Source organism: Phodopus roborovskii, unplaced genomic scaffold, assembly GCF_943737965.1.
Source record: "Phodopus roborovskii unplaced genomic scaffold, PHOROB, whole genome shotgun sequence".
NCBI classification, from domain to species: Eukaryota; Metazoa; Chordata; class Mammalia; order Rodentia; family Cricetidae; genus Phodopus; species Phodopus roborovskii.
The window spans coordinates 52,779,601-52,805,205 of NW_026126511.1; the positions used below are offsets into that span (position 1 = coordinate 52,779,601).

At 38.4% G+C, this 25,605-nt stretch overlaps 1 protein-coding gene across 2 annotated transcripts in view; it reads left to right on the plus strand.

The window, feature by feature from the left end:
- Nup58 (nucleoporin 58) overlaps nt 1–25,605 on the plus strand; it is a 49,551-nt gene that overhangs the window by 14,223 nt on the left and 9,723 nt on the right. Inside the window, exons 9-15 of one of the 2 annotated variants that reach the window (XM_051195579.1) lie at nt 2,735–2,814; nt 4,442–4,560; nt 4,952–5,034; nt 8,364–8,565; nt 13,947–14,045; nt 15,723–15,818; nt 17,227–19,266. In XM_051195579.1, the coding sequence (XP_051051536.1) occupies nt 2,735–2,814; nt 4,442–4,560; nt 4,952–5,034; nt 8,364–8,565; nt 13,947–14,045; nt 15,723–15,818; nt 17,227–17,396 (849 nt within the window). In that variant the 3' untranslated portion in view covers nt 17,397–19,266. Of the gene's footprint in view, nt 1–2,734; nt 2,815–4,441; nt 4,561–4,951; nt 5,035–8,363; nt 8,566–13,946; nt 14,046–15,722; nt 15,819–17,226; nt 19,267–25,605 lie in introns of those variants that run through there. The other variant, XM_051195580.1, reaches the window with a different exon arrangement.

Consider the following 25,605-nt stretch of genomic DNA (forward strand, 5'->3'; position numbering starts at 1 on the left):
ACCCTGCCTAATGAGAATAATGAGAGTAATGTCATCTGCCCCTGGTACCTCCTGAATTTTTCCACCTATGGCTTCATACTCATAATATGGTTAGGTGCATCTCCTCAACACCATGGAGGAAGAGTGATAACATATGAATTACTTGTGTTTTATGTATTGTAAATGGAAAGTCATCTTTTCCTATTGTTTTGACTGAGTTATTGGTAAGTTTCATGCGATACGTTCAAATGTGGTTATGTAATAAGTTGTTAAGTCATTTATTCAAGAATAACTTTGTAATCTTTTAAATAATATTATTAAAGCAGTTGGGGGCGGCACATGCTTTTAATACCAGCATTCTGTAGGCAGAGGCAGGCAGATCTCTGTGAGTTTGAGGCCAGCCTGGTCTACAGAGTGAGTTCAGGACAGCCAGGGCTACACAGAGAAACCTTGTCTTGAAATAAAACAATAAATAAGTAAACTATGATGTTTAAAAAGGATTGGAAAAGTTTGTTGTGCTCATTCCCATTTCCTAGTCGTTTCATTGAATAAGAATGCAGATTCCTTTGTGTGCTTTTTAGTCACTTTTCCTTTATCATTAGGTATCTTTTAGGAAAAACAAAATGTTAATTATGCTTTTGATTAGTGAATAAGCTTTGATTAAACATGAAGTCATATGAAACTATATTTTGTATGTGAAATACATGAATTTATATGTTTATAAAAAATTACAATTAGCCAGTAATGGAGGTGGCAAACTAAGAGAACCTGTATTAGCCAAGGTTTTCTAGAGGAAATATATAGATAGAACTTATACATTCGTGTGTGTGTGTGTGTATTCACTCTGTAAATGTATATATGTGGAGAGAGAAAGGGGATTTATTAGAATGGTTTAGAAGCTGTGGTTTGGCTTGTCCAGTGATGGCCATCTACCTATCAGATCCAGAAATCTAGTAGTTGTTGAGTCCATGAGGCTAGATGTCTCATCTGGTCTTTAGTATATGCTGGAATCCCAAAGTAGGCTCTAATGTCCATGAAGGAATGGACTTAACCTGTGAGAGTGAGGTTAAGCAGGCAGAGAGATCAAGCTTCCTTCTTCCATGTCCTTTCTATAGGCTGCCAGCAGGTGTGGCCCAGATTAACAGTGTGCCTTCCCACCTCTGAGGTCTGGATTAACAATGGGTTTTCTACTTCAGATGATTTCATTAAGAAAAAAAAAAAAAAATCCCTCACAAACGTGTGGGTTTTTGTTAATCTCTAATATAGTCAAGTTGGCAACTAAGAATAGCTGTCAGTGAATTCAACATTGTACTTAGATTCACTGTAATTCTAAAACTGGATGATTCTATCCATAAATGTATGATATTTGTATCATACTCTCCGAAGTAGGTAGTGAGCATTACTGGGGTGGTAGAAACTCAAGGGGGAAAAGATCATGTTTAGTGATGCAGGAGGTGTAGTGACTTAGGAGGCTGAGGCATGGGGATTAAGCTGCTCTGGGTTGCAGAGTAGGAGATTGTCTTAAAAACAAACAGAAGGTAAAATTAGAGATTAGTTAGATCTGACAGGTTGGTGGTTTAATAAGGGAAAGTAGTTACCATTGGGAGCATAAATTTCAGGTACTTCTTTTAAGAAATGAGTTAAAAAATAATAGAGGTAGTCAGGCAGTGTTGGCACACACCTTTAAACCCAGCACTTGGGAGGCAGAGGCAGGTAGATCTGGGCCAACCTGGTCTATAGAGTTCCAGGACAGCTGTTAAGAGTAAGGTTTTCCCCTGCTTGCCTGGGCCCACTACTGCGCCAGCCCCAAATAACACACAGAGACACTGTATTTGATATAATTCTGTTGGCCAGTTACTAGTTTCTTGTCGGCTAGCTCTGTCTTAATTATTAACCCATTTCTATTAATCTAAGTATTTCCACGTGGTCTCATCTTACCGGAGAGAGGGGCCGGCATTCTACTCTTCCCAGTCTCTTCATGCTGACTCTCCGCTATTCCGGAATTGTCCTTTTCTCCTAGTCCCACCTATCTTGCTTTCCTATTGGCCAACAGCGCTTTATTCATTAACCAATAAGAGAAACATATTTGCAGAATGACATCTCCCATCAGACAGCCATAGCTGTTACACAGAGAAACCTTGTGTGGAAAAACCACAAAAAAAGGAAAAGCAGTGGAATGACAAGGATGTGGGGTATAAGGTGTTAACAGAATATTAGTCCTAAGGATTCATTGGATAGAAGGTGAAATGACATTGAGGGAGAGTAGGAGACCAATATTCCGTGTTCTAAGGCTTCACATGCGGTATATTAGGCAAGTAAAGTCTGTGTGGCCCCACTTCCTCATGTAAGAAGAGAAGTTGTAGGTTTATTGAGCGATCGGTATGAGTAATGTTTGTGTGTAGTAATCAGCTGATGCTGGCCTCTGCCTGCTTGCTTTCAACATTTGCATGCTGGAGGTTCTAAAACAGTACTGTGGTTGAATTCATTTTATATTGTAGAATTTTATGCATAGTTCTTCAAAAAGATCAGTAGTTCATTACAATTTTATCATAAAATGTACTGACAGTTCAATTTGTCTTCTTCAGGAAGAGGTTTCAGCAATGTGTAAAGCAGTTTGTTCTATTCCCTGATTTTAAAGCAGTCCATCCAGTTGTTTGACATCTCAGTGCAGAAATAGTTTGTATGCTACTTTAACTCTTACCTTGCTTTTTGTTTTGTTTCCTGTGTGTGTTTTTAAAAATCTCTGATGTATTAGGAGTTAAAGAATGCTGAAATTGCTTTAAGAACCCAGAAAACACCACCTGGACTTCAACACGAAAATACAGCTCCTGCGGAGTAAGTTATTGGATTTTTTTTTAAACAAAAGTTTTTCATTTTAAGACAACAGAGCTATAATCATACACAGAAGTTTTTGTTACATGGGAAGTCTTAACTTGGATCTTTATATTGATTTCTCCTAATTATCCTAAGAGGCTAGTTTATTCCTGGCTCACTGAAAGGCTAAGATCTGAATTTCTAACCATCTTCGATAGGATAATAGCATGAGGTGGTCAGAATGCTCACTGTCTGTTGGCAGAGTGCTCAACTCTGGCCCTGTGCTACCTCATCAGTCTGTGACTTCCAAGTCTTCATGACCTTGGAGGTCACAGAAACAGGTGAGAGGGGTGTGTGTGCACCTGTTCCTGTGTGTGTGAGAGAGAGAGAGAAAGAGGGAGGGGGGGGAGAGAGAGAGAGAGAAGGAGTGGAGAGAGATCTATTTACATCCCTCCCCCAACACCTTGCATTATTTACAAAATTAATGGTTTCTTATGTTTAACTGTAAATTCCTGAAAAATAAGGATAATTGTTTATATAACACTCCAGTTATCCAAGTTCAGGAAATAACTGTAGTACTCATCTTATTCAGATTGATATGACATGCTTCTATGATTTTACTTTGCCTTTTTCATACCAACAATATAATTCATGTTGCCAAACGCTTTCAAAGCCCATCTCCTCTCTGTCCTCTCTCCTCCCCTCCCTCTCCCCTTCCTCCCATAAAATTTAGTCCTCCCCTCTCTCTCCCCTTCCTCCCATAAAATTTAGTCCTCCCCTCTCCCCTTCCTCCCATAAAATTTAGTGATAGCTGCATTTTGATTTAACTTTTTAAGCTTATAAAAATGTAGTACAAAGAATTTGCATAAATTCCTTATTTCACTGTCCCTAATATTAACATATTGTAGTATAATTGTAGTATAATTATCAGTAATAGGAAACTAACATTGATAAAATGTGTTGTTTTGATATATATATATATATATATATATATATATATATATATATGCTTCTCTGTGTAGCCCAGGCTGTCCTAGAACTCGATCTGTAGACCAGGCTGGCCTCGAACTCAGAGATACTCCTGCCTCTGCCTTCCAAGTGCTGGGACTAAAGGTGTGTGCCCTTTGCCACCCTTTGCCTATGAAATGTTTTTAACTAAAACATCTTATTAGAATTTTAGTGATTCCTTTCCTCCCCATTAATGTGCTTTTTCCACCTCCTAGGATCCTGTTGTGGGGTTATATTGTATTTATTTATATTTTCCTTAATTTCTACCTGTAATAATTTAGTTGTAACTTGCTTTGGATGACCTTGCTATTTTTCTATAGACCAGGCTGGCCTCGAAGTCACAGAGATCCACCTGCCTCTGTCTCCAGAGTGCTGGGACTAAAGGTGGTGTGCACCACCACCGACTGGCTGACCTTGTTATTTCTAAAGACTGAAGTCAGTTTGTGTAATTTGCCCTCCATGATTGGAATAATAATACATCGATAATGTTCAGTGCCTGGGAGTTTGCTTCAGTGATATCTGGGAATTATATCCTTAGCCTAAATTGAAAGTTTGACTTAATAGAGGACAATTACTTACTTGTTTTCTTTTTTAAGTATAAAGGAAATAATGTTTTGAATATTTGATGTAACCTTTATAGCTACTTCAGAGTCTTGGTTCAACAATTTGAGGTACAGCTTCAGCAGTACAGGCAGCAGATTGAAGAACTAGAGAACCATCTTGCCACTCAAGCAAACAATTCACATATAACTCCTCAAGGTAACATCCCTGCTATGGCAATTTTGTGATAGCACCATTATGTTATTGATAGGCGGTTAAACTTGTATAATAGATATGCAAACTACTACTAGTGCTTGTCTTAAGCTACTTTAAACAAATTTCCTGGAAAGTCTTTGGTAAGTCTTGCTTCCCTGGAAATGTAGAAATCTTTATTGTAAGTTCACTACTGTGGTGACAGGGGACTGTCTGGAAGTCCTCTTCTTTTCCTGATCACTTATGGAAATGACTTTCTCTCAGTCTTCTTAGCCTGCTGTCTTCTCTAGTTGTAAATTAATAGTCTTTTCCTTTTACACATTAACTACCAAAGCTAGGACAGAGTAGTAGAATAATATTAATTGTTACATATTTGTTTCTTAATTTTTTCTTACAGATTTATCAATGGCTATGCAGAAAATTTATCAAACGTTTGTAGCTTTAGCTGCACAACTTCAATCTATTCATGAAAATGTAAAGGTAAGTATTCATTGCAGGTTCACCTGTCTGCATATGTAGATCCAAATCTGGTGACATATTGCCATGCTTGTTCAGAAACAGCTCAAATAATGTGTAAGTGAAAAGGCCAAGATTACTATAACTTGTGATCATACTCAGACACGTATTGATTAAAAACAAAGCTTTAAAATAGGACCTTGGGAATAACATGGACTTCAATACCCATTTTCTCTCATTAGTGTTCTTGGTAATTTACAGAAGGTGATTGTGTATTTGTGTGATGCTTGTAACCGACATTCAGATTGTTTCTATCTCTTTCCCAGTATAAATAGTACTATAGAAAACAAATATCCCTAGTGGTAAACCCTTTTTTATGCTGACTCAGTCGAATATGTTTTATTAATATTTATCACAAAGCTGAAAAACCTTGGTTACAACAATTCCTTCTAAGTACAGGAAACCTTTTTACCAAATAATATAATGTTTATTTAAGTAATATATACTGAATAATGTAAATGAAATAATTTATCACTGAGTATTTGATCTTTATGTAATAATGCTAGTTTTAAATTTTTATGTGAGACCAGACTGATGGCTCTTTATTAAGTGAAATGTAAAATAAACTACATTTCCTTTTTGCTGCTAATTAAACAAATGTAAGTTCTTAGATATCTATACTCCAAAAAAATAAAACCTTGAAAATTCAAAGAGGCAAAACCTGAATTTAAGTAGACATTTCATTGAGTGTGGTCATTTCTGCTTGATTCATGGTAATGAAGTTTTTAAGAAGTTACCTGTTTTGAACTGGGACATTTTAAAATTTTAGCACATTCAAACAGATTGGAAACTAAAGCATTTTTAAGGAAATTGCTGAAGGTAGATTATAAGGTTTTCTTAAAAATCTTATCGCTAAATGTTGATTTAAGATTTTAAACTGGTAAAGATGATTCTGTGTTGAGGTATGTCTTATGCTAATTTTAAAATTAATTTATTATGAATGTTTCCAAACAAACAAAATAGGATATTGAAATGGGTTCCTCTGCTTCACCTAAGCCATCCTCAAATCCTGATTGTTTGATAACTATACCATTCTCTGAACTTTAAAATTTATTTTTTTACTTCCTTTTTTGTTTTTTTTTTAATTATTGTTCTTCTATATTTATATATTATTTTTTCTTATTTTACATATCAATCCCAGTTCCCTCTGGGCTGAAGAGATGGCTCAGCCGTTAAAGGCTATGCTCTCAACCAAAAATACTTATTTTTTTTTTTAAATGTTTATTGATATTTGCTTACATGTATGTCTTTGTGAGGGTATCAGATCCTCTGGAACTAAAGTTACAGACAGTTGTGAGCTGCCATGTTGTGGGGAATTGAACCCTGGTCCTCAGGAAGAACAGCCAGTTCTCTTAACCACTGAGCCATCTCTCCAGCTCCAAGTCATTTTTATATGTATGAGTATTTGTCTTCCTGCATATCTGTGTAACATGTTTTAGTGCTTGTAGAGGCTAGAAGAGGGTGTTGATTCCCCCTGGAAGTCGGGTTATAAATGGTTGTGAGCTTATAAGTTGCACAGGTCAGCCTTGAGCTTACTCTACATTCCAGGCAAGCCTTCAGTTTGTTATATCCTGTCTTATCCTCTGGAGTATCTGGGATTATAGACCTATGATGCCAGGCCTTGTTACAAAGTTGTCTGTAATGGATTTCTCCTCTATGGTTTGAAAAATAGCCTTTTTGGTAATGGGGCCCCATGAATGAGGAAGTCGCAGTAAGTGTGGGTCATAAACTTGCTTTGATTAAGTCCCCCTGCCCTTTGTACACACCGCCTGTCACTACTACCGATTGGATTGTTTAGTGAGGCCCTTAGATCAGCCCTGCCAGGGTCTTCCCACAGGCCTGGCTGAGTGCTGAGAAGACGGTCGAACTTGACTATCTAGAGGAAGTAAAAATCGAGAAATCTGGCTGAGATTGCTATAAATAGATATTTGAATAATCTGTTGTCTCTAATGTGTTTTCTCTTTGAGACAGGGTTTTGCTGTATTGCCTAAATAGGCCTGGAGCTGTTTTTACCTCCCCTAGTTGTTTTGTGCTTTATTTAGATACATTTCCAAGAACCAAAGTCTTGACTTGGATCAGCTTTGTTGTGTGTCTTAGTTAGGGTTTCTATTGCTGTGATAAATACTATGACCAAAAGCAGCTTGAGGAGGGAAGGGTTTATTTCCTCTTATATATCTCAGGTCACACTCATTACTGAGGAAAGTCAGGGAAAGATGTGAAGCAGAAGCCAGAGAGGAGTCTTGCTTACTGGCTTCTTCTTATTTCTCAGCCTCCTTTTTTATACAACTCAGGACCACCTGAGTGGCACCACTCACAGTGGTCTAGGTCCTTTCACGTAAATAACTAGTTAAGAATACTTGGTAGACTTGACAGTGTAAGCCCCCTTTATGAAGGCATGCTCTCAGTCTTTCCAAATGACTCTAGCAAGTGTCAAGTTAACAACTATCCAGGAAAGTATGTTACCATTTATTTTCATCTGAAGTAGTATGAAGCTAAACATACAAGCTCTAGATTTGTGCATCTTTGAATCTCATGAGAAATTGTTTTTGTTCCTTTGGTTTCATTAACCAATTGAAAGAGACTTAAACTACCTTATCCAGCATACCCCAAAGACATTAGCAAAGTGGGAAGTTTTAGAATTCATCATATAAACCATACTGGTATTAGGTATGTGGTTGCTGCTATAACCTCTACACCCCCTCCCCATTGTTACTGTGAAGTCTTAAGCCATTACTTTTCATTACTGGAAGTTGCACTATGTGTGGGGATGTGTATAGGACACAGGGAAAGGAAGAATGGATTTGAGAACAGTAATGAGATTTGTTTCCCTCACCTGCTATTAATGCCACGTTTCTTAATATTCAGTCTTTCTGTGCTAAATGTGTGGAATCTTCCTTTATCATATGGTGCCCACTTGTTTAAAAATGTTTATTTGACTGGTATATATTTAGTACTTTCATTTAAAGGGTATAAGAAAACTAGATGCTTAAAGGAAAAGTAATATCTATTTAAATATGATCCTGCTTGCCTGTAATCTTAGCTGATGAAACCAGAATATTTTACATGGTGTATTCTAAAGATTTGTGACAACAGTGACAAATAGTCACAGTAGTGATAGAGCTTTCAAGTCCAGCCCTTGTCATGTCAGTGTCAGTTATTAGGAGTCTCATCTGTAGTTCACCTGGAACTAGAATGTGTATTGTGACTACTGTGTTTGAGTTTTGCCAACGTGTTTCATGATTAAATGCTCTCAACATGGAACTTAATCCCTCTCCTCTATTTTTTTTTTAAAGGTGCTTAAAGAACAGTATCTAAGCTACAGGAAAATGTTTTTGGGTGATGCTGTAGATGTGTTTGAAGCCAGGAGAGCAGAAGCCAAGAAGTGGCAGAATGCACCCAGAGTAACTACTGGACCTACTCCTTTCAGCACCATGCCAAATGCAGCAGCCGTTGCCATGGCTGCAACACTTACACAGCAGCAACAGCCTGCTACAGGTCTGAATGCATTCAAGTTATAGCTTCTTACTGTTCAAATGCAGAGAACATAATGTGCATTTTTATAAGTCTTCCTTTTGTGTGAGCACTGACAAAATTTCTATCAGTAGTTGTTCCAATACAAATCTAAAAATTGTGATAGACACAATTATAAACATACCTGAAACAAAAGGCAGGGTAGTTTAGCAATAATTATACATCAGATGTTGAATATTGTGAATTTAGTTACTGTTATTTGCTGTATTGCTATAGATACCCTTTAGAACATAGTGTTTCACTACTGAATTACATTTAAGGAAAACATTAGATTCTCAAGTTGTGATTGTATCCTTTATTGTTTTAAACTCAGAGGTAATCCCAACCATATGTTGCATTTTTTAGGTATGATAATAATAGATGGTGCATTCTTATTCTCATATATAATGATTGCAGAGTATTTGCATTCTGGATGCAATGTTTCTGTTGACTGTTGGTGTGTTGAAGGTCAGTAGGTTTATTTGAATGTACTTTGACTGGAAACAAAATAACAGGTCCTCTAAAAGTTCAAACCAGATTTGAAGAAGGTGCATGCTAGGGTTTTTGTAACTCCGGTGTGGCTTGAATAGTAGCAAGATCAGTAAGAAGGCTTGAGATGGATTGTACATTATGTAGGACCTTAGTTCTTGGTTGAACATCATTTGTAGTGTTTCTGTGGTATGGTTATTCAGTGATTCATTTGGAATTTTAGGAGTTGATTAGTTGTCATATTCCTGGTAGTTTTTTTTTTTTTTAATCAGGTTTAAGTTTGACATAGAAAGTAGTCTTACCTTTTTTCCCTTTGTCATTTACAAAGTTTTGAATGAGGCTTATTATTCTGTAGTATATGTCTTCCTGACAAATTCCATATAATCCAGTAGTAAACAGCAATATTAAAAAGTGAAAACCAAACAAAATACATGTTTGGGTTGCATTTAGGTCACCTATACTAGAGAAGCATGCTCTAGTCACTCTCTTCATATTTGAGTGACAGCCTTGACCTGCCATCAGTAAAGAGTTGTTGATGGACTTAGGCCAAATCTTCTACCATCCATGGCTGGATCCGTGTTAATGGGGATTCACATAAGCTCTCTAGCTGGCTGGAGTATAGACTTCTGTAGACAGATTATGGGTGATAGTCTTTGCTCTGGAGTAATGAACTATCAATCCCAGTAGTATGATTTTTCAGTTTTCATTGCTTAACAGCTAATCACAGTTCATCCTAGGATAGGTCAGAGAAATGTGTTTTGAGTAACTGTTAATAAAATATACTTTATTTTCAAGAGAATAAATAAAGCTTGAGAAATGTGAGCTATCCAAACTGTTGGGCTCTAAATGAATCGCTTTATGGTAAATAATTACATATGAAGCTAAATCACTTGTCAAAATGCTGTGTGTGTTTTTTTTTTCCCCCTTTGTTTTTTGAGACTAGAATTTCTCTGTGAATCCCTGCCTGTTCTGGAACCTAGAGCTCCATCTGTCTCTGTGTATAGAGTGCAGAGATTAAAGGCATGTGCTACCATGCCTGGCTTTCCTTTTTTTTTTTTTTTTTTTTCCTTTCTATTTTCTTTTTTTAAATTGTGTAGACTATAATCTCTAGAAGTGCATAGGGTGCAGACATGAAGACAAATGCTTAGTCTATAAATGGATGTCTCCTATCAGGTAGATTTATGGAATGCAAAGGTAGACAATGTAGTAAAGGCCTTTGCTCTGTGTAATGTATAGAATATTTGTTTAACTTTGCAGGAATTCTTGGGAGCTTCTGTTCATGTGCTTTAATTTTGCCTGAAATTTTACCAGGCTTCCCCATCAACACACCCCACATCTTCCTACCAGGGAAAATAACTGCTTTTAGTGTGTTCTTGTGGCTTTAGGGTGTACATAAGACTTTCTAATTATGTAGCAGGAATTGGAATTTATCAATCTTAGTAACGTTACAGTGTTTGTGCTTTTGAGTTATATCAAGTTGTTGAAGTATTGATAAATAATGGTGGTTACAGTTTGCATTCTGTTTCTTTTCCATTTTGTTTCCCTGAAAGTGTCTCTCAGACTCTGTAGTCACTATACAAATGCTAGTTTAGGTTAGGACACTGGATTGTGATGTTTAGGAGTTCTGTTAGGTTTATGAATAATGGTGTTAATGAATTGCCATTTAGTAAAGCCCTGTTGTATTTTGTTTTGTACCCAGGGAGGTACTCCTGTGTGGTACTTTTCATGAAATCTTTCTAAGTCCCAATATAAAACCATCTAGAGAAACTGGACAGAACTTGTATAATGTTTTTATACACAACAGTTGCTGTATAAATTTGAGTTCTTAAAGTATTTGGCTTATTACATATGGATTCTTGACTTAATTGGTATAAACAGGGACACAAGGACGATAGCTTTTCTTAGATTGTTGCCTCTTTGGTTTTTTTTTTTTTTTTTTTTTTTTTTTTTTTCCTTATCTTTCTAGGAGGTGGAAGAATGAACTTAATTTTAAATGACTTACTGTTTTTTTGCTTTGTTTTGTTTGGTGGTAGTGGTTGGTGCTGGGATTGAATCCAGGACTTTATATATGCTAATGAGCACATACTCTATTCTGAACTGCCTCCCCAGCCCTCCATTCTTTCTTAATAAAAACAAATATACATTTGGGTTTAGGCATGTTCAATTTGTGGCTGTTTTGTTGTAAAGGCTGAATTAATGAAAACCCAGTATTCATGCACAAAATAAGCATCAGTGCATGGATAAGTTCATGTATACTTGTCCACAAATGTTCCTCAGCCCTCCCAAAAACCTTAGTAGTTTTATATTGGGATTTTCATATGATCTTGATTTATGATAGATTTTGTTCAGTCAGTGTATTGAAGTTGAGTTTTGTTGTTGTGTTTTCACACTTAAAAGTTGTTGATGTTTACATAAGACTTTTCTCATGTGACTTAGCTGCTGTTTTTAAGGAGAGCTGAGGCATTTGTGAGTAATTCCTGCTTTCTAGCTTTAGGTGAAGGTTTGGACATTTAAGGTGTAGAGTTAAATCAGAAATGTTAAGTATTTCATCTTAGTTTCTTATGGCTTTATGATTCTGTTGTTTTAATAACCAAAGGAACATTCCCCACTAGAAGTAACAGTAAGTTTTTCTTACCAGGGGAAGGCATTTTTGTTATTTTAAAAGATAACTTACAAGTAATGGTGGTAATTACATTAGACATTTGGTGACCATGGAAAATTATAAGAAACTCTAGCACTTTAGTCCTTTTCTTATAAATGCAGTTTTACATTAAATAAGGTAATATTTATTCTAGAAAATATGAATTACAGTGCTAAACCTGATTTTGTTGTGTGAATTTGTCATGGAAACTTTTGTAAAATGTTTCTTTACATGGAAATTTCACTCTAGGCAATCATTGGTTTATATTTATTGATTTGATTTCACTTGTGGAACTAAGAGCCTCTCATTAAATGACTATTCAGATTTCAAAGTGACTTGAATTGTTTACATAGCTTCTACCTGAAAGATTTAGAATCTGTTTTCTGATAGTGAAACTAATATATATGGTGGCCAGAGTATCATATATGTTAACACTTTGGCGTGGGAGATAAGTTATCGTAAGCTTTTACTACTTAAAATGTTATACATTTGCCTACTAGTTTTATAAGTGATGTTGCCTTCAGAATTTGTGTGAAGGTAGAAAACTCAAAACTATCTCGCATCTATTGTGCAATGGGAGTCTTGTCACTGTTAGATGCATTCTGATGTCCTAAATATAATGATTACAGAAACTGTTCTGTTGCTCTTAAAAATGGACCCACACATGACAAAACCATGCATTTGGGTGACTCTCCCAACTTGTAAGGCTGAGGACTGTGGTGTGCATTGGTCTTTAGCATCTTCACCAGCAGTGCCTCCTGCTAAAATGTGACAGTCTCCCAATGTTGAAGAAACTGGACATGTGCTTTTCCTGTTATTTTTGTTAGACATAAAAAAGTAATAAGCAAGTTTCTTTTTCCTATTATAACATTTTACAAAAGAGCTGCTAGTCAGGTCTTTATTCTTAAATTAATCACAAACGATGTAAAAACTTAAAAATATTTTTTAATTTATTTTTTTAATAGTAGTTTAAGAACTCTGGCTGCTATTTAGTTATTCTGTTTTCTGGATAGAAGCTATTTGAAAAGTCCAGTTTCTGTCCCAGGGTAGCAAAATGTACTTCCTCATTTTGTTGTTGTTTTGTGCTTTATAACTTTATACTACCTTTTGAATATACAAACCTCATTCTTCATTGGACAGTGTGAAGGCTTTGATATTTTTGAAGTCAAATTTGAAGATGCATATGTCTTTGGCATTCCCTCGGCTCTGAGATGTACTAACCACTACATGCAAAGGCCAGAGGCCAGGGCTAAGACTGTATTATGAGACTTACTGAGGAGTTTCCATAAATCAATATCAAATGACAGTTCTCTTAGATTTTTGTATCCTGATTAGTTTAAAAAACAAAACAAAACAGTAGTTACCATGAGGGGCTAGTAAGTTTGATGCTATTCTTGCCAAACAAACTCAGCCAAAATCCCTAAAGTGTCAGTGTGGAGAGGATGACGCATGGCTCTGATTTTGAGTGCATTTTCATGAATGTTGGAGCTTCTGAAGTCTTGAATGTATTGGGTCTGTCAAGGTACACATGTGCCTTTGTGAATATTCATTCTTGATCTTACTAATCAGGTGATGAGTGGTGAAATGTAGCAGAGCTGAAGGATAGAACTCAATAATAACGTTGTGAACAAGTTGGAATTGTCATGTTACTGTGTAATTGGTTTGCTTTTAAAATGAACAATAAATTAAATAAAATAAAACATTGTCTTGTTTTTTATCTATTATATATGCCATTTCTATACTATAAGAAGTCATGCCTAATTTTTTGGGTACTTTATGAAGTAACATGATAGTTTTGCTATGTTAGTGTCAGTCTCTTGATCATTGGGACTTGACTCTAATATTGGGAGCTTGTTTTTTAAAAAGGAAAGTAAAACTTATTACACCAAATAGTTGTATCAGAAAACAAGTAGTAAGAACTAAAACAATTCTAGAAATATAAAAACTATAATTTGTGATGCATCAAATATTTCAAACTATTAGTACATTAAACTTTTGAACATTTTTCATTATGGTAAGCCTCTTAACTGTAGCTATAAGCAGATTAAAAATTCTTTTTCAGATAAAACATTTGGGATAGATAAGCTAGGTCAGAAAGGCATCTTGAAATCTAAGTTTTAACATGGAATTTGTTAAAAAGTAATCAATGTTCAGTTTAAAAATAATCTCATATAGGAACTTTAATCTTGAAAGAGTAAGGCAAATTTGTTTTCCCCCCGTTTTTTTTTCATACCAGGGCCACAGCCATCTCTGGGAGTTAGTTTTGGAACGCCATTCGGCTCAGGTATTGGCACTGGCTTGCAATCAAGTGGCTTAGGTTCTTCAAACCTTGGAGGTACACTTTACCTTTTCTCATATTTCATTGAGCTATTACATTTGAACTGACGGTAGCCTATAACCCATTTTTAAGAGGATCTGCTGCTATTTGGGAAGTTAAGGTTCCATCTGGCAAAAAGGATTCTCCAAACATAACCATTGCTTTCTAGCTTTAGTCTCAGAGCTTAAAAAGGCATTCTGTCCTCTGGAAAGTATATATAAAAAAAGCACTAAAACCAAGTGGCAGGGAGTTTTGTGTGTTCCAACCAGAGTGCTCAAATGTGAACTTGAGAATTAGTTTAAGTCAATGTAGTTTTAATTAAAGTTTTAAAAATTAGTTCTAATTTAACTTTGAAATCTAGGCTACATCTAGATCGTATACATATTCCTGGTCATTATTTTTTTTTTAAACATGAGTGTGACCTCTTTAAACATAAGTCATTTTATTATAAATTAAACAGTTCACATTTTGTCATTTCTATGTTCTCTTGGCATATTTGACTGTGCATACATAAGCATTTCAGATTCTAATTGTTTCATAAATTAGTAAGGTAAGTCTATAACACATGTTAGTTATAAATGCACTCAATTCCTATGGATAATTGGGAATTTATATTTTGACAGAAGTATGATAGTATAATGAAGGTTCCATTAAAATGTAAAGATAGGCTACAAGTTACCACAGTTATTTAATGGGAGCTGTTCTAATTGAGAATTTTAGAACCATGCACAATTGGTAGCATAATCCCTCTTGACTACAGTCCACTTTCCATAGTGTTTTTTTTTTTTTTTGTAAGCAGTGATAGTTCACTTTCAACTTAAGTAATTCAGTAAGCCATTGCAGAAGAGCAAAAGGAATTTGAACTTTGCTGGAGGTGCATTTTAGCTGGTATAGTGCTTATCTAGCATACATGAAGGCCTGGTTCCATCCTTAACAGCACATAGAGAGTGGTTGTGCATACATGGAATCCTAGAGCTCAGGAGGTGGAGGCAGGAGGATCAGAAGTTTTGGGTTATTCTCAGCTACATAAGAAATAATATAAGACTGTCTACAAAATAATAATAATAATAATAATAATAATAATAATAATTTGGAGTTTGTATAGAGAATTCCTGATAAACTATCCTTGAGTACTTAGAATTTCTTCATGGGCTTTGTATGAGGAAATACATGTTGTAAGAAGCAGACAGTTTGTCAGTGTTAAGATGGAATGTAACATGACTTACTATAACAGAATAGATGGAGGTAGGTTAACTGTCCTGTAGCTAATAAGGAGCAGAGAGCACTTGCCTTGGAATATTGTAGTGTTTATACTGTTGTGCAAGGCATGCTTGCTAATGACTTTAGTCAGCCTTTTTGTTTTTCCAATTTGAAATAATGCTTCAGCCAGGCACATAGTTAACAGTCTATAGTCATTTCAGTGATCAAAATACCAATATGATCTTGATTTTAATATCCTCATTTTCAAAACTTGCTAGGTCATGAACTAGTCTGAATAGTTACATAATAGTTCTTTATTTAAAATTACTCTGCTCAAGACCTCTTAAGTAAATGGAGTAAGTAGCAGACTGCCTAGATAAGTCGTGTTTGTGAACACTGCGTTTATTTGACCTGTGGTGGTGGTTGGTTTTCTTGTGAGTAGCCTGTAATCTGTGTTTTATGTGCACTGTGTATTTCTCTATTACCTTCCACTAGGATTTGGAGCTAGCTCTGGTTTCGGAAGCGGCACCACAGGGGCCTCCACATTTGGATTTGGAACAACAGATAAACCCTCAGGAAGTCTTAGTGCAGGTTTGTGTGCTTCTGCCTGAATTCCAGGCAGGTTAAAAAGTACAAATCATTTAAAGATTACACACATTCTTATTCCCAGTAACTCCTGAAGATCTCTAATTCACTTTCTATTCTGAGGAAGCATGTTTGATTGACTAAATTGTGTAGCCTTACATTTCGTGGCAGTATGTAACAAGACTTATAAACAAATAGCTAGAGATTCATTTGAATCCTAGCGAGTGACTTGATGGTTGAAGGCATTTTTTCCCTTTTTCTTCAGTATTATATTTTGGTGGTTTGCTTTTCCATCCAAGAGAACTTTTTGGGTGTTTTGTTTTGTAATGGGGGGTGGACATTAGGGTTTTACCCCCTCTAGGGAAGGACTATACCACTGAGCTATTTTTCCAGCATGCTTTTTCTGTTTCACCTTGAACCACAGTCTCACTGAGTTGCCCAGGCTGGGCTGACACTCGTGCTCCTTCCTCAGCCTCTTGAGGAGCTGACACTGTAGAGCTGTACCACCAGGCAGCCCAACCAGGAGCCACATCTCAGTTCCAACAAGTCATCTTTGGTTATGAGTACCTCTGATTATTTTAAGGGGTAGTATAGTTTATGAATGACTACTAACGGTTCTTTGTTCATTTTTAAATAGGTTTAATCCACTCCTAGTAGAAAACTCAAAAATATATTTACCTTCCCATTTACTTTATATTTGTAAATAAACTTGTCCTTTTGTATAATGTGTAGGGATAAATAGTATGTCTAAAATAATGATGTAACACTGCTTAAAAAATGTGTCCAAATTTAGGCAATTCCACCTGTAATAAGTGTTTAAAGTCAGCAGTGCCAGTGGTGGAAGGTTTGTAATCAGGGTATCAGAACCAGAATCTAAAGACTGTGTCAGATGGCCAGGCAGTCAGGACTCTTGTATTTCATTATAAAGGCTTTTGGAATACACATTATTGACATTGTCCTGAACATTGAGGTGACTTGAGGCTTTCCTGAGGCTTAGGATTTAAGAGCAGGTCCAGATGCCTTGAAGGTCTTTTCTAAAATGTTTTTGGTGAGCCTGAGGAGGTAGACACTAACATAATGTGTATGTAGTGATATGATTTTATGCACATGGCACATATAACACATTGGCAGCATACAGACAGGGAAGTTTCTAGCAGCTTGAATTTTCCTGGTGATTTTCTGCTAGCTTGCTTTCTTTGTATCACCTGGTTTCTGTCTCTCAAGATGCCCTTTAGCTGTTAGCTAAATTATCTTTCTGTAACGTTCCATGTTTGAAATTTAAGGGCTGTAGGCATTTCCTAATCTTATAGATTGTGTTTTCTCAGATGTAGATTTCCACTCATCCCTTTTTTTTTTATATATTTGTTTTTGTGATTTAACTTCTCATTTGAATATTTTCTTCCCTGAACATAAGGCTTTGGCAGCTCAAGTACGTCTGGGTTTAACTTCAGCAATCCTGGCATCACGGCATCAGCTGGTTTGACATTTGGGGTGTCCAATCCTGCCTCTGCGGGGTTTGGAACAGGAGGACAACTCCTTCAGTTGAAGAGACCTCCAGCTGGAAACAAAAGAGGAAAGAGATAAACATACGGGTCAATGTGTTGGGAATGCTTAGCTGGCGCCGCTCATTCTATGATTCTATTTTTCTAATGATGTAGTAATTGAACTGCATCTCGGGAGATTTATAAAGTTTTGATATTCTTACTCTGGAAATTGAACTTTGTTTGTTTACCTTACCAAGCATCTTTCTTGTGAATTCAAAATCCAGTTGCAGTTTTGTTGCTATTATTTTTGAGTCTCCATGTAAGAAATCTTGTGATTAAATTACTGATTTATAGTGGTGAAAAACAAATCCATCAACCTAAAGCCTATGTTAATAGCAATGTTTTTGTTGCTAAGGTTTATGCTGTGAATACATGCACATTGGTTTCTTATGCAGATAGTATGAACTCTAGGGCCTGTGCTAGAAGTAGTTTGTCCCTTGATAAGGCCTTTAGGACTGAACTGTGCAGCAGGGCATCTTATGGATATTTATGTAATTATATAGAGAGTAATGCACACAATGTGTGTGCACATAAATATATATTTACACACCTACAACTCTTGCCTCAGACTCTTCTCCTTTTCTAGTGTATGCAGTTACTCATTTTATGCTTCAGATCCTCAGTGCTTATAGGAGTAGCTCAGGGTACCTTGTCATTTCGTTTGTTTACTAGACATGGTTATTGACATAAATATTTAATCCATTCAAGTTCTGTTTTTATTTATACCCTTAGTAGTTACTCCAACTGAGGAATGCTCCAAGGTTCATCAGACAGATTTTAGAAGCCTTTATTATCCTGTATATTCTCATGGTACTACTATGGAATCTTTTTTCACAAATAAAATGGACTTTTAGGAGTGTTTGTGAACTCCAGACTTATGTACTGGGGCAAAGAGCTATTAAGCCAAATTTGAATCTATGCAGGTGAAGGATGCAATGTTAATTCAATGAGAACTTGCTTAGCTGTTGCAATATAGAATTTTTTCTTATAGGGCTATTGAGAAACCAAATGAAGTGGCTTCTCAGCCTCTTAATATCTTGAGTGCTTAATTTGGACTAGAGAAACCGCATTTTTTGGTAAGTCTTTGCAGCAACTGTAAACTTCTTGGTTTCAAGAGTGAATGGAGTTCCAGGGAGTAAGTGCCGCAAGGGTATGTCAGGTTGTATCCATGTGACCTCTCTCTGTGCTGCCATCTTGATGTTGAGTGGGTGGAGAACCACTGTAGAGGGAAATGCCTTAGGACCATGTCATCGTGAAATGTTTTTCAAAGAGTTTTCAGTGGGATGAAAACATGGAATTGCACAAAAATAGTTTAATTTTTTACATAGAAGGTTTCATCATCAGTGAATACTTTCAGAATCATTTTCACCATGCACCTTTTTTCTAAAATAGGTGTGGTGTATATAGGTACATATACACATATATATTTTTAGTATAATGTTAGTTGGGTTTGATTATAAAAGTACTGTTGGTCTGTTTATTTATCTGCATATAACTGATTGGCATTCCTGAATTCAACGTTTGCATCTTGATGCATTAAAATAAGGAGAGTTATTTGTCTCTGAGCACTCAACTTGTTTTTATTTGTATATTTTTATAATTCTGCAATCCTCAGTCTAGATTATGGGGGAGGATACTTTGGCATTTTAAATTACTATCAGTTACGTATACCATACAAAAATAACTGCTTTGTTGTTTTCTAAGGATATTGTATTGTGCTGCAAATATCTGAATATTTATATTTCTCTGGGTCTTTTTTTATATATATATATACATTTTCATATGTTAAGCCACTGGAGACTTGTAACATCCATTTGTGGTAGGAATGAGAGTGTTGTCCTTGTCTCCTTTGTCTTCACCTTGTCCAGAGCCTACTATGGAAACAATAAAATTGTGTTAGTTGCTTTGAATCTTTGTAGGTCTCAGCAGTTGTGTATTTATAATTTTGTTATTGCTTCTTTATTCTCTTAGGTTTTGTTTTGTTTTTGTTGAGCTTCTCAAGGCAGGGTTTCTCTGTGTAACCGCTGTGGCTGTCCTGGAACTTGCTCGTGTAGACCAGGCTGGCCTTGCTATTTTATTCTCTTTGGTTTGGCTTTTATTTAGTGTTTCCTACAGTAGTAAGTTACAATCTTGCTCTCTTCTTTTGTTTTTAACAAAAGGCTAAAGAAAATGGAGTACATTCTGACTGGCAGATGGCCCTGTTGTTAGAGTGCTTGTTAGACCAGTGTGCAGATCAGAAATGCCATTAGAGGCTGGATGGATGTGACGACCCTCCTAGGCCCTCCTGATTGCAGCCTCCAGAGGCAGAGCCAGATGGTTAGAGAGACTAGCCAAAAAAGCAAGCTCTGGGTTTAACCAAGAGACCCTGCCTCAGTGAATAGGGTGGAAAAGCACTCGAACGAGTCCCAATTTCAGCCTCAGTGTACTCCCTACCCATGCCACACGCGCATATGGAAAAGGGGAGGCAAGGATAGTAGGTTCTTTGTCACTTGATAGCATTAAGCATCACAGTTAATTATGTGGGCATTGGAGTAAAAAGCAAAGGATCCTTTAGCTTAGCCTCAGTCCTACCTGCCAAGTGTGCACTTTAATTGTTTGGGTTGCTCTTGCCAGACTGTTCTGAAAATGTTCTTTGAGTGTATATGAGTGGTCATTCTGTGATCTCTCTCTCTCTCTCTCTCTCTCTCTCTCTCTCTCTCTCTCTCTCTCTCTCTCTCCCTCCCTCCCTCTCTTTCCCTCCCCCCTCTCTTTGTATTCTTATTTTATTGTTTTCTCCTAGCTTCATTTTAAACAAGAAGGTTGGCTTTGTGGCACATCCCCGTCTTCCCGTGTAAGCTCATAGAGATTGCCATTGCGCACTCTTTCCCTGTTCATACCCCAGTGATTGTTCAGGGATCTCTTCACCTGTTCTCTGTTGGTGGTCAGTTGGGTTCAAATCTGTAGTTGTGACTATCCTTGCACATGGTATGGTAGGAGACCTGGAGAAGTAACAGGAAGTGCCTACAACAGGTTGGTTGGCACTTTGTGGTATCTCATTGTCCCTTTTATAACCAGACTCCTTGCCCCTGTACTACAAATGGCTTGTGGTTAATTCTGCTGCTTGCCTATTGGGCAGTTGAGCATTTCCTACTAAGCAAGCTCAATATAACTGTCACTCTGGATTGCTGTGGATGGCACCATCGGAACAGGGGGTATAAAAGGCTCTATTCAGCTGAGTGGCCTTCAGCCTTTAGACTGTTGTCTACATATAGTAAAACTGCTTGTAGCTCTCAGCTTGGGGTTTTCTTCCCTTGGTTTCCTGCAGTTTTGATGCATTGACCAGGAAGTGGTTTCACCTTTTTTGCCTCCCCAATTCCTCCACTTCCCAGGGGAGAGGGTATTTCTAGGGCATCAGGAGTGGCTACTTGCCTGGCACCAATGAGCTATTTAGTCTGTAGGAGATTGGCTCTTCAGAGGGACAAAGCTCCTGAATGTGCATCTGAATCCAGGCCCATGAACCAGGTCTGGGGACCTTACTCATCAGACTGGTAAGAACCTGGTTCATAGGGTTTGGGTTGCAGCTATCTTACTCCACTGAGTGGAAGAGAACAGTTGTCTGAGAGTCCTAGAGCTGTCTGAGTAACCTGGTTAAAAACAGCAAAGGACACAGCTCTGTAGTGACTTCTGAGCATTGGGTGAGGGGTGGGAGTGGAATGAGTATCTAACCATGGGCAGGGAGAGGGGAACCCTGTATATTTGAAGAACTGAAAAAGTGGATGTTCTCTACTGGGTGGACAACAGAGTAAGCCTACACCTTTAGACTATTACAGTTTCCAGAAGAGATATTCAAGGTAGAGAGTGAATGTCAAACTCTCCCAGAAAACTGGGCTTTTTGTGAAACATGTTAGCTATATTTGGGAGTGGGATGTCCCCATGAGAGGGGTCACTGGATATAGAGATATTGGGATGTTTAAGAGGAGATCGAGAGCATCCCAACCAGTTTCCTTACATTGATTGGTGGCAGGATCATTATGGTAGGGTACTGGTGCCTTAATTTAGATCAGAAACTAAGCGAGTGACAAACCCTGTTATAGCTGAGGAGCCAGCAGAAGTCTCTCCATATGTACAGCTGTAAGCACCTGCCCTGTCACCACCTGTGCCACCAGCACCTGGTGGGAAGGGAGCCCTGAGACCCCTAGTCTTGCCAGTGCCAGCATCATCACCAATCAGAACAGGTCTCAGGAGGCAATTTACCAGTCTCTCCTGCCACTGACTTGTTAAAATGGAAAAATCAACACACACACACACACACACACACACACACACACACACACACACACACACACACAATGTCAGATGGCATCCAAACCTGCTTCTTGAAGAGGTCCCATTGGGACCCCAGTGATAGTGGGATGGTGGGGTGTAGGGTTGAAAGAGGCTCAGGTGATAAACATTGTGGGGAGGGGGGTGTCTCAGAAGTGCTTTGGGGACCTGTGGAGGACCTGGATCTATTCTGTGAGAGGCTCTGAAGCAGTCCACGTTCCATTGGACGTTAAAGCAGCCAAGAACCAACAGAGTTAATGCAGCCTTTGTTGACAAGGCTCAGAGACATCAGAGGAAAGCTGCAAAAACATGTGGAGGTTTTGAGTGAATGCCAGCCAGTTGCTAGGAGTGTCTAAGTTCCTGAGACTAGGAAGCCAAATGTGAGGCAGATCAAAGGTTAAAAAGAAAAGTAAATGTGACTGTTGCTGTGAAAGAACGCTCAGAGCTCCTGTGGGGCGGTGTCCAACCAAATTGGCACTGAGGCCAGTGGGGAGGCTGATAGGATAGACCACCTTGCTCAGAGGTGAAATTGGCTCAACCAGTGTGCATATTGCCATAGAAAGATCTTTTGAAAAATGAATACCCACTGGAGGCAGAGAATGCCTGCTCAGGTCCTGCATGAGGAGAGACTGGATGATAGTATCCTAGCCAGTGAAAGTTAGAGGTCCCAGGAAAATGAGAATGTAGGCTTAGCTGCTATAGAAAACAGGAAGAGTAGACTAGGGACCATTCCACTGGACCTGTAAGAGCATAGTCAAAATAACTGCTGAAGCTGGCCAGTTGACTTTATATGAACACTGGGACCACCTATTTTATTGTGATCTAAACCATCCCTTCATTCTGCCCCTTTCAGAAACACTACCATTTGTGGAAGCCATAGGCAGCTTCTCATGTCTTGCTGTTAGTCTGGGAAGCCATGAAATTACCCTGACTTTCTTTATTATCCTGGTTGTATAGTGCATCTGCTGGGATGACCTGGGAAAGCTGCAAGTTCAAATTACCGTTAATTCCCCAGGACTGGGAAGACCTGAAACAAAAATTCTGACTGCTACTGACCCTGAGAAAAGAAATGATGACTATTTGGCCTGACTGAGAAGCCACAACAGGGACCTGAGCTCCCTCTCACAGCTCTTGGGTTATGGGCTGAGGTCAGCTCAACAGGGCTCCCTTGAAACATTCCTCCAGTTAAGACCAGGAATACATCACTCGCCAGAGGCAATGCCCCTCAAAGAGGCACAAGTTCTCTTGCCAGGACAGAGACACAGGACTAGTGATTACCCTCCACTGCAGAACTTAGGGCAGTAAATGACAGTAACTGCATCCAGCTGTCCCTAGTCCTCACACCCTTCAGGGTCTGGTCCTGCTGAGGCTCCTTTCTTCAGATATAAAGGATCGGCTTCTGGATCCACACTCCTCCATCCTGGCTGCCTGTTTTTGCCTTTCAATGGGCAAGTTCTGAAAACAGTGACAAAAGACAATTAACTTGGATCAGATTACCCCAGATTTAAAAATTATCTTGCTGTTTTTGGCACTGTGCTAGTTGACCAGTGTAACTGTACACTGTTCCAATATGTAGATGATTTATTGCTGGAGTCAACAAAAAAGTGTAGAGGACATAGCACTCTTTACCCTGCCATGGAAAACTAAATATAAACTCTAGTAAAAAGCCCCAGTCTGGCCAGGTATTCTGACCTTTAATGCCAGCACTTGAGAGGCAGAAGCAGGCAGATCAAATAGAGTCTGAGGACTGTCTGTTCCAGGCTAGCCAGGACTACATAGACCCTGTCTGAAAACAAAAGCACCACATCACACACACACACACACACACACACACACACACACACACACACACACACACAGAGTTAAGTACTGAGGACTGTCTGTTCCAGGCTAGCCAGGACTACATAGACCCTGTCTGAAAACAAAAGCACCACATGACACACACACACACACACACACACACACACACACACATACAGTTAAGTACTCTCAGGTTTCATTTGTCGCATTTGGTCCTGAGAGAAAGCAGGATGTTAGTTAGTTTTGTAGCCCTCAGAGCTGAGGGCTTCTTGGAGAGACTGTTATCTATGTTCTAGAAAAACCAGCCTTATAAAGCTGCAGAGCAGGGAGAAAGCCTCACTATGGAGAAAAAGGCAAACAAAGTGTTTGAAGAAATCAGGCAGGTACTTAACAGGCTTCAGACTTCCAGATGTAATAAACCTTTCTTACATGTGCGTGAATATGCTGTCAGATGTTGGGGTCTTGGCATTACCCCAACATTTTAATATGACATGAACAGCTGGCTTTTATGGCTTTGTGCTGGCCACCCTGCCTATGTGCACTCCATGCACTCTTGATAAGGCTGACAAGTGATAACTTCAACAGGATAGAAAAGCCAGTAATGACTCACAAATGCTAGGATGGCCAGATAGCAGAGAATGAATGCTATGTGCAAACCTATGCATTCAACTACAAGTGGTTCAGAATCTAAACCCTGCAACATTATTGCCTGTTGTGCCAGGCTAGCCGAGTCATGACTACATTGAAGTCTTGATGAGGTATTTTCTGGCAGGCTGATCTAACAGAGATACCTAAAGTCCTAGTGATGGCAGTAGTCTTATAGAAGAAGGGTTCTCTGATGACCCTCAGTTCTGCTGAGGCAAAGCTTCTGCCCAAGGCGACCAGCACAGAGTGTAGAACTCAGCTTCCATGCTGCAGCTGGCAGTGGGATGAATGTGAACATGGTGTGCTTGCACCATGTTGTATGTGCTCAGAGCCCTGTATAAAGAAAGGGGTCGATCAACTCAGGAAAGACATGAAATATGGCAAAGAGATCATAGAACTCTTAGAGGATGTGTAGCCCCTAAGCAAGTGGCTGCTGTGCAGTGTTGGGACACCAGAAGTGAAATGCCACAACTTCCAGGGGAAAGTGCAGAGTGTGCCAAAAGGTGAAAAAAACACCACCAGCTTGCAAGGAAGGGCAGGGCCAACAGTTGCTACAGCCTCGGTATCTCCAAGCCAGCTAGGTAAATGGCTTGGCTTTGGACTGAAAATGGGGATCATCTCCCCAGTGGGTGGTCGTAATTTCACAGATGCAGATAGTTATTACTGAAGCCATTACCTCTGTTAAACAACGCCATCAGGAACCTCATGTCATTTGGACATCTCTGGAAAGTATGTTAAGTTGATACTTATGTTTCTCCTTCCCCATGTAGCTTGATTAACATGTGAATAGTGTAAACATGTGCCTGGAATAACCTGTGATGAGCTGAGGGCAGTAGAATGCTAGAGGAGCACCATTTGAGACTGTGGTTATTGACTTTACAGAGCTCCCCCAAGCGAGGGGCTGAAAATGCTTGTTTGTCTTTGTATGTGCATCCTCAGGTTGGATAGAAGCCTTTCCTGTGCTTATAGAAAGGGAATTTGAAGTAATATGGCTTCTAAAAGAATAATTTCTGGGTTTGGGATTCCCATTACTATAGGGTCAGACATGGACCAGCATTCACAGCAGAGATAGTAGTACAAATTGGTAGCTACAGGGTTAAATAATCACCTGGAAGCTACACAAACTATATCTGTCATCCATAGAGTTCTTGGAAGGTGGAATATGTGAACAGTAAAGTTAAACTACAACAAAGTGCTCATAAAACATTGGGACCAGTTGCTGCCAATTGCTTGGTTAAGAATCAGATCTACTCCCCAACAGGGTTTTCTGTTTATGAAATCCTTTGTGGGCATCCTCTCTTTGTCAGAGGAATACAGGGGAATTTAAAAGATTGGACACTATCACTTTAAGACAGCAGATGCAGGGCCTCTGCTCAGCATTGCCCCTATTCATCACAAAGCCAGGGAGCAGTTGCCTGTACACCTAACTACAAACACACACTCCTTTAAACCAGGAGATGCTCTCTGCGTAAAAGAATGGAATGTCCAGGTCCCGAAGCCTT